Source organism: Hordeum vulgare, chromosome 7H (assembly GCF_904849725.1).
Source record: "Hordeum vulgare subsp. vulgare chromosome 7H, MorexV3_pseudomolecules_assembly, whole genome shotgun sequence".
Classification (NCBI taxonomy): domain Eukaryota; kingdom Viridiplantae; phylum Streptophyta; class Magnoliopsida; order Poales; family Poaceae; genus Hordeum; species Hordeum vulgare.
Window position 1 is genome coordinate 1,180,418 of NC_058524.1, and position 14,925 is coordinate 1,195,342.

The 14,925-nt window shown below is 43.2% G+C and overlaps 1 protein-coding gene across 2 annotated transcripts; it reads left to right on the forward strand.

The window, feature by feature from the left end:
• Positions 1–6,816: 6,816 nt before the first annotated feature.
• LOC123412259 lies at positions 6,817–14,694 on the forward strand. Of its 2 annotated transcripts, none has more exons than XM_045105207.1 (4): positions 6,817–6,906; positions 12,697–12,765; positions 14,076–14,321; positions 14,408–14,694. In XM_045105207.1, exons 1-4 carry the CDS (start codon positions 6,847–6,849, stop codon positions 14,426–14,428), a joined length of 396 nt encoding a protein of 131 aa, XP_044961142.1. In that variant the 5' UTR covers positions 6,817–6,846; the 3' UTR covers positions 14,429–14,694. The 2 variants fall into 2 exon arrangements, 1 of the variants encoding a protein (XP_044961142.1); XR_006613457.1 differs by having other exon boundaries at positions 6,821–6,906; positions 12,666–12,765.
• Positions 14,695–14,925: the final 231 nt, after the last annotated feature.

Sequence of the window (14,925 nt, forward strand, 5' to 3'; positions counted from 1 at the left end):
TGTATTTTAACTGCTACTGACATACATGTTTTTAACTGCTTATTTTTACAGATAAATAATGTTTACAGATAAATGGCAAACACTTATTTCGTTGTGAATATATCATGATTTTTTATTACAAAAAGTACTTGCACATTTTAACTGCTTATTTATACAAAATTTAAAACTTTTTGAAAAAATCAAATTTTTAATACATGATGTTTCAAAATATATGGTGAACATATTAATACACTTGGGATATTTTACAAATACACTATGATTATTTTTGGAATTCATGACGAATTTTAAAATACATGAAGTTTATTTTTAAAATACAAGATGGACGTTTTTTAGTTACCAATTGATATATATTTTTACAAAGCATTTTTTAAAAAAAAATTATTCATGTTGAACAATTATTTTTACAAAATGAATATTTATTTATTATAAATGAGGAGTTGTGAATACACGATGAGCATTTTTTTTAAATACACAATGAATTGTCTTTCATGCAAGATGAACAATATTTAAATAAAACATGATTATTTTTAACATGATACAGGTGCGCCTCGTCCAACTCTCTCACGCCACGCCTGCCAAGGACCTCAGGCACCTCCGCCTGACGTCAGCACTAGCTATGATGATACATTTAGCAAGTATTAACATGATACGAGAGCCACGTCGCCGCCGACCTCAGGCACCTCCGCTGCGGCCGCGCTCGCCAAGATGCCCTCCACGCGAATGTGCGCCGGCCACGTTCTTGGAGCAGTCGTCGCCCGTGCACGTGTACGGGACCTCCACACGAATGTGCGCCGGCCCCGTTCTTGGAGGAGTCGTCGCCCGTGCACGTGTACGGGCCCTCCACGCGGATGTGCGCCGGCCCCGTTCTTGGAGCAGTCGTCGCCCGTGCACGTGTACGGGCCCTCCACGCGAATGTGCGCCGGCCCCGTTCTCGGAACAGTCGTCGCCCGTGCACGTGTACGGGCCCTCCACGCGAATGTGCGCCGGCCCCGTTCTCGGAACAGTCGTCGCCCGTGCACGTGTACGGGCCCTCCACGCGAATGTGCGCCGGCCCCGTTCTCGGAACAGTCGTCGCCCGTGCACGTGTACGGGCCCTCCACGCGAATGTGCGCCGGCCCCGTTCTCGGAACAGTCGTCGCCCGTGCACGTGTCTACGCCAACGTCCTGCTGGCCGATCTCAACGCTCCCGTCAGGCTGCGTCACATGCATTGTTGCTCCCGTCAGGCTGCTGAAACCTGCGAGAGGAAGCAAGGGATGAAGGAGGATTTGATGGCCCCGTCGACATATTATTCACACCTGTACTTGTTATGTTTTTTATTTAACCCTTGTCAGAGGCCTTGATTACTACTCGTCCGTTTAAGTTTTTTTAAAAGTTTCACTAACGTGCTACATACGGATGACATACTTTAGAACGTAGATTCACTCATTTTTGCTCTGTATGTATTAGTAAAATTTATAAAAAAGACTTATATTTAGGAACAGATGGAGTATACTAGTGTGAGTGTGATATAGTATACAGGTTGGAGTTTCTTATTATTCACATATTTCCGCGTTAGCTTTTCTATAGTATTTACTACTCACATTGATTTATCCCATAGTTTTAAATAGCCGGCTATAACGGCTTCTATAGCCTTTTCAGCAGGCTGCCGCTAAATGATATCATGTACAAATAAACCGCCTATAGCCCGCTATAGCTGATTTAGAGGCCCTCCGCTATTTATAACATAGATTTATCATGAAATCTAACCTTTTCTTTATCATCTCAAACCGTACCCCAAATCATCTTTCTAATCTCCAACACAGGTAAGAGACCCTTTCATTACATTCATCTTGTGCTAACTCATTTTTTTTCGCTACAGGTCGGGTCCATTGTGACCAATGTTTTAAAACGCGGGCTATGACATTTAGCGGCGGCTCGGCCAGCTGAAGCTATGAAAGGCTATAGCGGAGCTATGCCTCATTTAGCGTTTCTCTTAAATCATGAAATATTAAAACAATAAGTATATAATCAGGCATCATATATGATATATAGCATATACTTTACATATACACATGTTCGTACATCAAAACGTGAGTACTAATCAGACATCTTGATTCAGTAACCAAGTTTGACATCAATGCATCATACATATCCTAAACAAGAATAAAAAATAATTCAGAAGTATGGTTTTGTATAGTGGCTTAATGGGCTAAATGACTCCAAATTTAACGTTATACCCGGAAATAGCGGGCTATTAGCATCATTTTCAATTTAGCCCTAAAAATGCATAGCTTTAGCGGGAGAGCTCCCAAAGGCTATATCTAATATGATTGATTGTGACTGGTGGCCATTACATCGACAACCTTGTGGGTAGCATCGTTGCTGGCAAGAAAAGTCCCTGCTGTTGGCGTCAGCCTTGGAATCGAAGGAGTCTTCACGGTAATGCAGGAGAAAAAGAAGAATCAGGTACTAACTAAATTCCTTCAGAGAAGATGTACAAATGCTGAGACAGATATATACTTACAATGCTGGTCTTTGATTTGTAAATTGTAACAAAATATATTTGCCTTTCATTTTGTTGTCAATATCCAAAGTTGTACGCTGGACTGAAAATTGGCCTTTTTCAAACACAAACATGGCGTGGTTGGCTACGGTATGGTCTTAAACAAGACATCTTTGAGCATTGATTATACACTAGGGGTTTGTTCCATTTTTTGGGAACAATCAAGCTCAAAGGTTTCTTCTTTGCTTCGCTGGGCGATGCTTCCAGTTCATGACAAAATAATTTAACACAAATTGTACTTAGGGTGACAATGTTGCATGCATTTGAATTTTGATGGCAATCTACCTTCATAAACCTCCAGCACTTTTGGCAAGAGACCTCAATACACCAACTGAACCATGTAACTGCTAATTTTTTAAAAGTAGGGTATAAAAATCTCAATCAAAACATGTGCTTTGAAATATACATACCATCACCGAGCATAGAGTTTTTTTTTTTTGAAAAGGAGAAAAACCCTTGGCCTCTGCATCTAAATGATGCATGCAACCATATTATTGATTTAAAAGGTCACACAGAAGGTCTATGATACATAAGCCGCATGACATAGAAAGTTAGGAAATGAAGTGGGCATCTAGAGCGAAAGTTAGCCCAATCGTTCTGGGTGATAATAACACTAAATTTTTTCACTTGATTGCAAATGACAAACATAGGAAAAAGAGGATCTTGCAGCTTGAGCTGGACGAGGGTACAATTGTAGGTCATGAGAACTTAAAATTGTATATCTCAAACTATTATAAACAACTTTTCGGTGCTCCTCATGATAGTTTTGTAACTATGGATGAACACCAGGTGACAGACATGCCTCAAGTCGGAGAGGCCGATAATGAGTCTTTGTCTGCTCCTTTTACGGAGAAAGAGGTGCTTGATGCTATTGGTGGAATGAAGTGCGGTAAAGCCCGTGGCCCTAATGGGTTTCCGACGGAGTTCTACAAAAAATGTTGGCATATCATCAAAACGGATCTTATGGCAATGTTTGATGATCTTTTTGCCGGTAACTTACACTACAAGAACACAGACTTTAAGTAACACAATCATGTAACAGATTGAAAAATGTGTTACAAGTGAAATTGCTGTAACACATCATTTTGTGTCCAACGACAGGCAGTAACACAGACTATATAAGACCTCAAAATGTGTTACATCAATATTACAACTGTAACAAATAAATATGTGTTGGTTGAATGTGTTACATAGATTTTAATATGGTAACATATAAATATGTGTTACTCAAATGTGTTACGTGTTAGTACCACATAAGCATGGCTGATACATATTGTTACATGTTCTATTATTTATAGGGGGACTAGAAAAACCTAAAATCAACTGGATCACAAATACCTTTGACATATAGGGCGCATATGTCAATATGATTTTTTATAAATATGTTATTATCTTGGTAAATAGTGTTCGCATTCTTTGGTAATATGGTATGAAAAAACAATATAGTTTGGTTGGTAAATACCAAACTATTTTTGGTATGGTTGCAGTGTATTAACCATATTTTTATGTGAATTTTAGGATGACTCGATGACCATAAATGTGAAATGCATACTTTGAAATGATCATATAAAATTTAGTATTTGATATCAATACTCACAAAAGAGTGGAAGACCAACAACACACGAGAGCTTAAATTTGGGCATCTTTTTAAGAACCGGACCGACGGTTTCACTGGAAAAAGAAGGAACCAAGGCCTCGTCCGGGTTTTTAAGGTTTGTCCACTACAAGAATAAGATATTTTGCCTACAGAAAAATTATTTGCCGTCAGCTAATCGTCGATGCACACGGCAAAGGTTATTTTGCACGACAAAGAATAACTGACGGTGAAGAGATATTTTGCCGTCTGTAAGAAATTCTAATGACGGCAAAAATATTTTGCCGTTTGTAGAAAAATTTGATGACGACAAAGGCATATTTTGTCGTCTATAAAAAAAACTCATGACGGTAAAAAAACATTGCCGACTGTAAAACAATCTGCAGACGGCAAAAAAAACACACCACGCGAATCAATCCCACGAATCGATGACATGGCGAGATCTGGTCCATAGATCACACACAACCCTAATCCCCAACCCGGCGTTTCTTTGCTGTCTTCGTTTTGTCGTACTGACGGCAAACTAATGTGAAATTAAGAAAATATCCCCCGCAGTCCCGCACCCGGCCTCGCATCCCCAGTTCCCCTCCTCTTGCTCCTGCAAAGAAATAGCCGCCCCTTCTTCTCATCTCCCCCTCAGTCCGGCGAGCTCCCCGGCCCTTCCGACAAAACCCCCGGCGACCGCGGCCCAACCCACCCCCGTGCAGCTTCCGCGCCGGCACGCACGCCGCCCGCTCGCCCCGCGCACTCCACCCTACGCTCCGGCCCCGCCCGACCGCTCTTCGCCGCACCTGCTGTAGCCGCCGGCGCGACCGGCCACCACTGGTCGTGGCTGCGCTGCAAAGAAGCTAGGGTTTCCGCCGCGCCGCCGCCTCCGTCGGACTCCGCCTCCCCGTCGCGGACATCTCGGGCGACATGGCTGGAGGGTTGGCCGTCTCCCCTTCGCTATCGACCAGATCCGTCAAGCACGTCTCCTGGCGCACGGGAAGGTGCGTACCCGAGCTGTGTGGAACAACATATTCTTCACCTTCACCTCTCTAGTTGCCCGATCCCATGCAACAGCTTCCCTGTTGGAATCAGCAGATGCAAACATGTAAACATCTGGCGAATAATGTATGGAAACATGGAAACATGCAGCTTCCCAGGATGGATTCAGCATGAGGATGGATCCTGCGTCAGGATGGATTCGAGATCGGATCCAATGTCAGGTTTGGCATTTTATATCAACTGAATGAAAACACACAAAGCACGTGTCATTTTTTATAGGCAATGGAATATGTTTTTGTAGGAAATACAATGTGTTCTTTTCCAGGCAATGCTATGTGTTTTTTAGCCATGGTCCCTTACTGCCAGTGGGAGTTAGTAATCTCTCTAGTATTTTTGGTGCCAGTTCAAGTTTGTATTCTTTTCTGCAAACCCTTGCTGCTGTTGTTAGGGCTGTTAAATTTCATTTAAGTTCAGTCAAAAGATTGATTTATCGTCTCTACTGTTGAACATTTATCTGAATAATTATTAGGAAACATAGTAAGGTCTAGGCAATAGAATATGTATTTTGCAGGCGAATACAATGTGTTTTTGTAGTTAATAAAATATGTTTTTTGCCGGAAACATAGTGGGGGTATGCAACATTTCTGTTAAGTTCAGGCAATATGATATGTTTTTTTTCAGGCAATACAAACAAGATTTATAAGACACACCATCAGGGAGAGTTTTTGTGTGTTTTATTTTGCATAAACAGCATGAAACAAATGTAGTTCTGTTAATAGTTAATACTGTGAGCAACTTCTCTTTTTAATTTCAACAGCTTGATGGGCCTATAAATTTTAATATTGGACAATACAGGGGAACTACTACTACATATTATATGAGCAACTTCTTTTCTAATAAAAATGTCCTCTTTTTGTAACAAAGCCTTGAAAATGTAGGCACATTTAACTTACAATGGCACACAGAACTTCACGGTATAGGCAAAAAAAATCTAGTTCAGGCTATACCTAATACTTGTGGCAACTCGGGCTTTTTCTACTACTAGTTTTTTGGGCTTTTTTCCCTGCCTACCTTGTGTTTTTGTAAGCAACTATACTCTACTACTAGCTTGTTTTTAAGCAACTACAGTAGCATCCAAAGTCTATACAAGCCAGGTTCTGAAACAATTCGATACAGGGGGCAATTTCTGCAAGTAGTAGATAGGGGGTAGGTACAGACAGGGAAATACACAAGTTCTATGATGAAGTTCATGGAGAAAACAAAGTGGAACAACCTGTTACCTTTTGCTGTTTACACGGGAGAAATTTTTCCAACTTTTGTATTTTTTTTGCCTACAATATCTAGCTTTTTTGCCTGACGAGCAAGAAAGAATTGCAAACACAATTGTGCTTCCTTTTCCAGAATTTTTCACTTGATTTCGGCCTTCTTTTACTCTGTTTTTTCACTGCTATGGGACGGGTGCTGATTATGTGGGACGTGGGATCTTGTGGTGCTGGGTTGGGAGAGGGGGTGGGTGAAAAATCACGTGAGGCAGAAGTGGAGTTGGCTGTCAAGACGCGGCAACGAAAGGGGGAAGGGGAACCTGCCTTTTTTGAAGCACATGCGTGGGACAGAGAGCAGGGCTTTCCTTAACTGGCGGCCGCGAGATGCGCACGCACGCTGTGCGGGCGCTGTGTAGCAACATCCTATGCTAATTGCCCCGCAGTCTGATCTAGATGATACATGATCTGCGCGGATGGAACTCCGAGTACTTGGATGCTTCATGTGCGATCTATGATGCCCGTGAGTAGGTTGAGATCGAGGGAACTTTTTTTAAAGCGCAATACTTCAGATTTGGTGATAGGTGGAAACATGTATAAATCGTTTGATGAGTTGCATGACTCCTAATCTAAGTTATTTTCTTGGCATAACTGTATGAAGAGCAGAGAAATAACAATGAGGTGACAATTAGAAAAAATCTAAGCAGCCTGCTAGGCAGCTTCTGTAGATGTTAATCATGTTGCTCATGTAGGATTAGGAAAGAAAGCCAAACCGAGTCCTAGTAGTATTAGGATTCCTAGTCCTAGTCTATTTCCATAGTCCCTTGTGGACGTGTATAAAAGACGTCCTAGGGGTGTTGATTGTAACACCAGAAAAACGAAAAGCAATACAAAGTATCAGGCTCGATACGGACCTGTTGCAATACATCGGGACTTTCCTCCTCCGTTGAGAGTAGCCAAGCCGTTCCGCCGAGTTCGATCTTCACGTCTACGTACACGGCTGTACGTGCATGTGTGTGGCTACTGTTGATCAAACAACCATCCACTTGCTTGCTTGCTAGCTTAGCTAGCTTGCACGAACGTTGTGCTGGAGGATTTAATCAGCGTTCTAAATCCAACAATTGGTATCTAGAGCCTCAACGATCTACGATCTACGATGACGGACAGCGACGCTGAGTCGGTCGAGTCCGGCAGCGGCGGTGCCAAGGCGAACAAGAACGGCGACAAGGTGAAGAAGGGCGTCAAGTCAGCAACCAATGGTGGAGGAACGAGCGGCGCTAACGTCCAGGCGCATCGCAACATCCCCATCCAGTACCCGATGCTCACCGACGCCAACTACGGCGTGTGGGCGGTGAAGATGAAGATTATTCTTCGATCCCTTCGAGTGTGGGAGGCCATCACGGACGACGACGTCGACGAGGAGCGCGACGAAGGTGTCATGGCCGCCATAGCTCAGTCTGTGCCGGATTCCGTGCTGATGACATTGGCGGAGTTCGAGACGGCAAGAGAGGCGTGGAACGCACTCAAGGAGATGAGGATCGGAGAAGATCGCGTCACCAAGGCTCGGGCACAAGTGCTGAAGCGCCAATTTCACAAGTTGCAGATGGAGGAAACTGAATCGGTGAATGACTACGCCATGCGTCTTACTACTTTGGTGGGAGAGATCCGCGCGCTTGGTGCAAAGCTCGATGAGACCGAGATCGTGGAGAAATTTTTCAGTTCTGTCACTGATAAATTCACGTACATCATCGGCACGCTCGAGCAGCTTTACGACATCGACGACATGACCATAACGGAGGCGATCGGACGATTGCGGACATGGGAAGAGAATGCTCGTGGCTGTCGGAAAGGCAAAGGAGTAGGTAGTGACCAACTCATGTACTCGCGCACAGACTGGGAGGCCCCAAGTAGCAAAGGAAGGCGTGACGGTGGCGAAGGCTCAAGCAACACGAAGGGCGATGGACAAACCGGAAAAGGCAAACCACAAGGTCATGGTAAGGCGGGCCAATCTAAAGAGCAGAAACCACGGAACTTGGACTTGTCCGAGGTCAAGTGCTATAACTGCAATAAGATGGGTCACTTTGCGAAGGATTGTCCAAAGCCTAACAAGCGGGAGATCAAGGCAAATTTGGCAAAGCAGGAAGACGAAGGTCCAGGTCTTCTGATGGCCGAAGTTTGTGATCTCGCTGAAACGGTGGTTGTAAAACCAAGCCGGAAGGTGCTACTTCATGAGGAAAAAGTGACACCAAAGTTATCCGGTGATCAGAACGTGTCGTGGTATCTCGACACGGGTGCCAGTAACCACATGACGGGGTGCAAGGAGAAATTCCTCGAGCTGGAATACGATGTTGAAGGCTCGGTCAAGTTCGGTGATGGTTCAGCTGTGGAGATTTGCGGGCAAGGATCTGTCCTCTTTGAGGGTCTCACAGGCGAACATCGCATACTCACCGGAGTGTACTACATCCCACGGCTGCGCAACAACATCATCTCTATTGGGAAGCTTGATGAGAATGGATGCAAGGTGAATATAGAGAGCGGAGTGATGACGATCTTCGACAACCTTCGAAACATGCTAGCTCGTGTTAATCGCACACGGAATAGGCTCTATATCCTCAACCTTCATCAATCTCAACCGGAGTGTTGGCTTGCCAAGAGTGATGATGATTCGTGGTTATGGCATGCTAGATTTGGACACGTTAATTTCTACGCCTTGAAGAAGATGTCAAAGATGCAGATGGTATCCGGGATGCCAGTTATCGACCATGTTGATCGAGTATGTGACGGGTGCTTGGTTGGAAAACAGCACCGCAGGCCATTCCCTGCTCAGTCTACCTATCCTGCAAGTGATGCACTCGAGCTGCTCCATGGTGATCTATGTGGCCCTATCACCCCGGCAACTCACGCTGGAAAGAAGTATTTCTTCCTTGTGGTAGACGACTACTCGAGATATATGTGGGTCATTCTCCTACGATCTAAAGATGAGGCGTTTGAAGCGTTCAAGAAATTGAAGGCTGCAACAGAGATGGAACACAAGCTGAAGGTTCGCGCTCTACGGACAGATCGCGGCGGAGAGTTTACGTCGAATGAGTTCAACGACTACTGCGAGAAGATTGGCATAAAGAGGTTCCTCACGACACCTTACACGCCGCAGCAGAATGGGGTCGTTGAAAGGTGCAATCGAACCGTTGTTGACATGGCAAGGAGTTTACTCAAGAGCAAGAACCTGCCAGGGACTTTTTGGGGAGAAGCTGTCTCGACGGCGGTCTATCTTCTCAACCGGGCTCCAACGAAGGCGGTGATCGGCAAGACTCCGTATGAAGCAATTTACGGACGGAAGCCGAATGTGTCTCATCTACGGACATTCGGGTGCGTGGCACATGTGAAGACGGCGGAGCCGCACCTCTCAAAGCTTGCCGATTGTAGCACCAAGATGGTGTTCATCGGATACGAGAGCAGTTCTGGCACCAAGGCATACCGTTTCTACGATCCACAAACCAAGCGTCTACGGATTTCACGCTACGTCGTGTTTGAAGAAAACCAAGCGTGGAATTGGAGCGCCGCAGCCGACGATGCTCCAAACAGTAACATATTTGCAGTTGAATTTCCAACTGATGATGATGCAGGGGAGGATGTCCAGGTGATTGGCAAGACACCCAACCAAGGTGACCACAATGGTAGTGATCATCATGGTGCCGACACCGACGACGACGCGCATAGGTCGCAAGGAGATAGCGACAACGCCGCGCACGACACAGGCGGAGATCTCGACGACAACATCGACAACGAGGCGCATAGTGACGACGACAATCAAGATGATGGTCACGGTCACGACGACTACGCCGACGACACGGATGTCGATGACACACCAAGGTCTCAGACGTCTTCCTCAAGTGCATCAACACCGACACAATTTGTGTCGCCTCCTTCGCAAGCCACAACGGACTCCTCAGGGCCTCGTCGCTACAAGACCCTCAAGAAAGTCTACAAGTACACAAAGCCAGTTACGCTCGAGTACTCCGGACTATGTCTGTTCGGAGTTGAGGAGCCGGCGAACTTCGTAGAGGCGAGAAAAAGTCCTAGCTGGACGCACGCCATGGATGAGGAGATGAAGGCAATTGAGAGCAATGGCACGTGGACTTTGGTAACCCGACCTCCAAACCAAAAGACGATAGGTTTGAAGTGGGTTTACAAGTTAAAGAAGGACACGGAGGGTGCCATTGTGAAGTACAAGGCAAGACTCGTTGCAAAGGGCTACGTTCAACGTCAAGGAGTTGACTATGATGAGGTGTTTGCACCGGTTGCTCGAATCGAGACGGTGAGAGTGCTCCTAGCTTTGGCAGCACAAGAGGATTGGAAGGTTCATCATATGGATGTTAAATCCGCTTTCCTCAACGGCGATCTCACACAAGAAGTGTACGTGGAACAACCCCTCGGCTACGAGAAGAAAGGCGAAGAAGGGAAAGTTTACAAGCTCAAGAAGGCACTTTACGGGTTAAAGCAAGCGCCAAGAGCTTAGAACTCAAAGTTAGACCGAAGTCTGGTCTCGCTCAGGTTCAAGAGATGTCCCCTCGAGCACGCAGTCTATACAAAGAACTCCAAAGGCTCAAACCTGCTAGTTGGAGTTTATGTCGACGATCTGATTATCACCGGAGATAGCGTACAAGAAATTGAACGTTTCAAGGCGCAAATGAAGAACAAGTTTAGCATGAGTGATCTGGGATTACTCAGCTATTACTTGGGCATCGAAGTGAAGCAAAGCTCCGGAGAGATTTCCCTATGTCAATCGGCTTACGCGGTCAAGTTATTGGACAAGTGTGGCATGTCAGATTGCTACGCGACACAAGTTCCAATGGACCAACGTCACAAGTTGAGCAAGCGTAGCTCAAATCCACCGGTGGACACCACAATGTATCGAAGCGTTGTGGGCAGCCTAAGATATTTGGTGCATACCCGACCTGACTTGGCTTATTCAGTCGGGATCGTGAGTCGTTTCATGGAGAATCCGACAACCGAGCACATGAGCGCGGTCAATCAAATCTTGCGCTATGTGAAAGGCACCATTAATCTTGGTTGCACGTACAGAAAGGGAAAGGAAGGATTGATCCTTCGTGGATATTCAGATAGCGACATAGCAGGTGATGTTGATGACCGAAAGAGCACAACGGGCATGGTTTTCTACCTTGGCCCGAATCCGATTAGCTGGAATTCTCAGAAGCAAAAGGTGGTGGCACTGTCTTCATGCGAGGCAGAATACATAGCGGCAAGCACGGCGGCTTGTCAAGCAGTGTGGCTGAGAAGACTCCTAGCTATTCTTGCAAAGCGGGAGGTGCAGAAGGTGTCACTGAAGATCGATAACCAAGCTGCAATCTCGTTGTGCAAAAATCCGGTTCATCACGAAAGGAGCAAGCACATAGATACCCGGTTCCACCATATCCGGGAGTGCATTGAAGAAGGGTTGATCGAGGTTCAACATGTGAACACGAAAGACCAACTTGCCGATATTTTCACCAAGTCCCTCGGTCGACAGAAGTTCATCGAGATGAGGAGGAAAGTCGGAGTGCAAGAAGTGAAGTCAAGCAACAAGATTAAGGAGGTGAATGTAGATGTTAATCATGTTGCTCATGTAGGATTAGGAAAGAAAGCCAAACCGAGTCCTAGTAGTATTAGGATTTCTAGTCCTAGTCTATTTCCATAGTCCCTTGTGGACGTGTATAAAAGACACCCTAGGGGTGTTGATTGTAACACTAGAAAAACGAAAAGCAATACAAAGTATCAGGCTCGATACGGACCTGTTGCAATACATCGGGACTTTCCTCCTCCGTCGAGAGTAGCCAAGCCGTTCCGCCGAGTTCGATCTTCACGTCTACGTACACGGCTGTACGTGCATGTGTGTGGCTACTGTTGATCAAACAACCATCCACGTGCTAGCTTAGCTAGCTTGCACGAACGTTGTGCTGGAGGATTTAATCAGCGTTCTAAATCCAACAGCTTCCATGTGATTGCCTCATCATTCTCCCAAAGAACATGGCCCTTTGTGTTTCCGAGCATTGTATCACAGATACAAATCCTTTATGCATTACTACATACAATAATATTGTGAAGGTGGAGACATGCATATATATTTGTTCTTTCGTTTCAGTAGTAGAATTTCCTTATTCTGCTATGGAATTCAGACTTACTATTTCCTTATTCTGTGATGAAATTGAGAGTTTCTTGGTATGTCATTCCTGCAAATATCTATTTTTACAAAAGATTATCTTAATTATTCATTCCTCTAATTAGGTCAATGATTTCCTAATTGACATGTTTGGAGACATTAAGATGTGGGCGTTTAGAGGTCCCTTCGAAGGTTACGGGAAATTTTTGCACGGATATCTTTCAGGTAAATATAACTTCCAAAAATCTAGATATTAATCAATATAATAAAAAAATGCTCCATCCATATTGAATATTATTTATTCGTGCTTATATTGAATTAAGTTTACAGTACTGAGTATTTGTAAAGACTGCAAGACATACCTGAAATAGCAACTTCAATTTCCTGTCGTGATTAATAGAATGTTTTCTCACAACTTCGACCAATCAGGACTGTCCTCTGCAAAAAAAGATGCATGCAAGCATATATAGTTGGACAATATATTACATGCACACTGAGTTACCTAAGAGGGGACTTTCAGTTACACTCTCTATACAGTCACGCACATGGGTCCTTCCCATGACTTCCTGTGTACAAGTGTGCTTCAACTACCAATTTATTTAGCGATCTATCTTGGTTCGAGATTTTCAGAAAGTAATCAACAACTAAATAATTTGTAGAATTTTTTGAATTGCACGTACACGGAGACGTCAACAGGCCAATCTCGCCCCAATGATTTCTCTTGGTTCAGTTTTAGAAAAATTCAGTATAAGATATACCACAGTAACTTAAAATACAATATTTTTTTAAGCCAAACACTTCAAAGTATTTAATACCAATATTTTTCCAAGAAACCATATCTTTACTACTATGGCATGGCACACGTATAAAAAATTGTGGCAGCAGATTTTTTTATGGGTAAATAGGATGCTACTATTCATCCCGTAGATTTGAACGCACAACCAGCTCACCATGTTACTATTCACCACTTATAAAATGTAAGGATGTTACTGTTTATGCATTGGCAAGGGTGTCGTAAAATGTAAGGATGTTACTGTTTATGCATTGGCAGTGCGTTAGTCCTTGTTGTCGTAGCCGGCCATTTGTACTTTGGCCATGAGGACATTCTCTATCATATTACTCATAATACTGAACATGCACTAAAATGCTATAGTGAGGAGTAAGCTATGGACATTGAGAAACTATATCACTTTAGAATTTTGGATATATTTTTAATCAAGCACGGGAAATCCAGAATTAAGATCTATAAGTCTTAATATGCATTGATTTTTTGTCTATGTTGTCATACTGAAATTGCACATATTTGGCAATATATACAAAACCATCATACTTACTTGGGAAGCCATGTTTTTTTGCATTGCTCCATAATAAAAATACATGCAAGTTACTTTTCTATTTTTTCATAGCTCCGTAGGAAAGCACGGGCATCATGCTAGTTATTTTCAAAAAGCTGGGCTGACATTAAAAAGTGTTCACATTGTTCATGTAAATTATATTATGATTGTCATTGAATGCTAATATTGATCATAATATAGGCTGGTTCCAAAGTAGTTTTGAAGACTTCAACATATCCCAACAAGAGGAATGTTGCGTATGGTACTATTCGTAGTACCGATCCAAGAACTAAGACGTGTGGTATTGAGTTAGGTGCTGAATTTGCCCTCGTGCGCATAGATCAACCTTTGCTTGATAATGAGGAGTTGGTAAGGGAAGTTTCTGATTGCAAGACAATTGGTGAAGCATTCTTTTCAGGATACTTAATTGCATGGCCTTCTGCTTTTGTAAGTTAAATCTTCTCTTCAACATTCTCAAATCATATTCGTGTGCATTTAATCACATATATCTAACGTGCAATTTTCTTTTACAGATTCGAGAGAAGGATAATTGAGTTACGGTTGAATTCTTGGATGCGGAAGCAAATAAAATCTAAAGATTTTATCTACCAATAGTCGTAGTTTACATTGATAGACTGAAAAAATGTAATATGACCCACAAGATCTTTTTCTTTCGTCCAGTTGATGCAAATTCTATGGTGTAATATTCTTCATAGTTGTGTTTTCTATGCTCAAAATGATATGAATGATATCTTTATTGTAATGCATATGTATCATACACTTGTATATTCTTAATTAGTATCTTCACATTGAGGATTTCTATGTGTGTTGTGCTTTTATTTCTATACTATTTTGATGTTGCCGCCATAATGATAAAATGACCAACCACTTGCACAATCGCATCAAATTTATTAAATAAATTTATATTCCATAAAAGGGGTACTTAATTTTGTGATTAATAATAAAAAATACACCAATTACGTTACCATATTGATATAGTAGTGTTACTATAGTTACAAATTTTTGTTACTACATTATTTAACAACTATAA

Coding starts and splice junctions, on each gene's coding strand:
- LOC123412259 (XM_045105207.1), top strand. CDS start 6,847: ATGATCTGCGCGGATGGAACTCCGAGTACTTGGATGCTTCATGTGCGA. Junction 6,907..12,696: donor ATGTGCGATCTATGATGCCC/GTGAGTAGGTTG, acceptor ACATGTTTGGAG/ACATTAAGATGTGGGCGTTT. Junction 14,322..14,407: donor TTGCATGGCCTTCTGCTTTT/GTAAGTTAAATC, acceptor TTTCTTTTACAG/ATTCGAGAGAAGGATAATTG.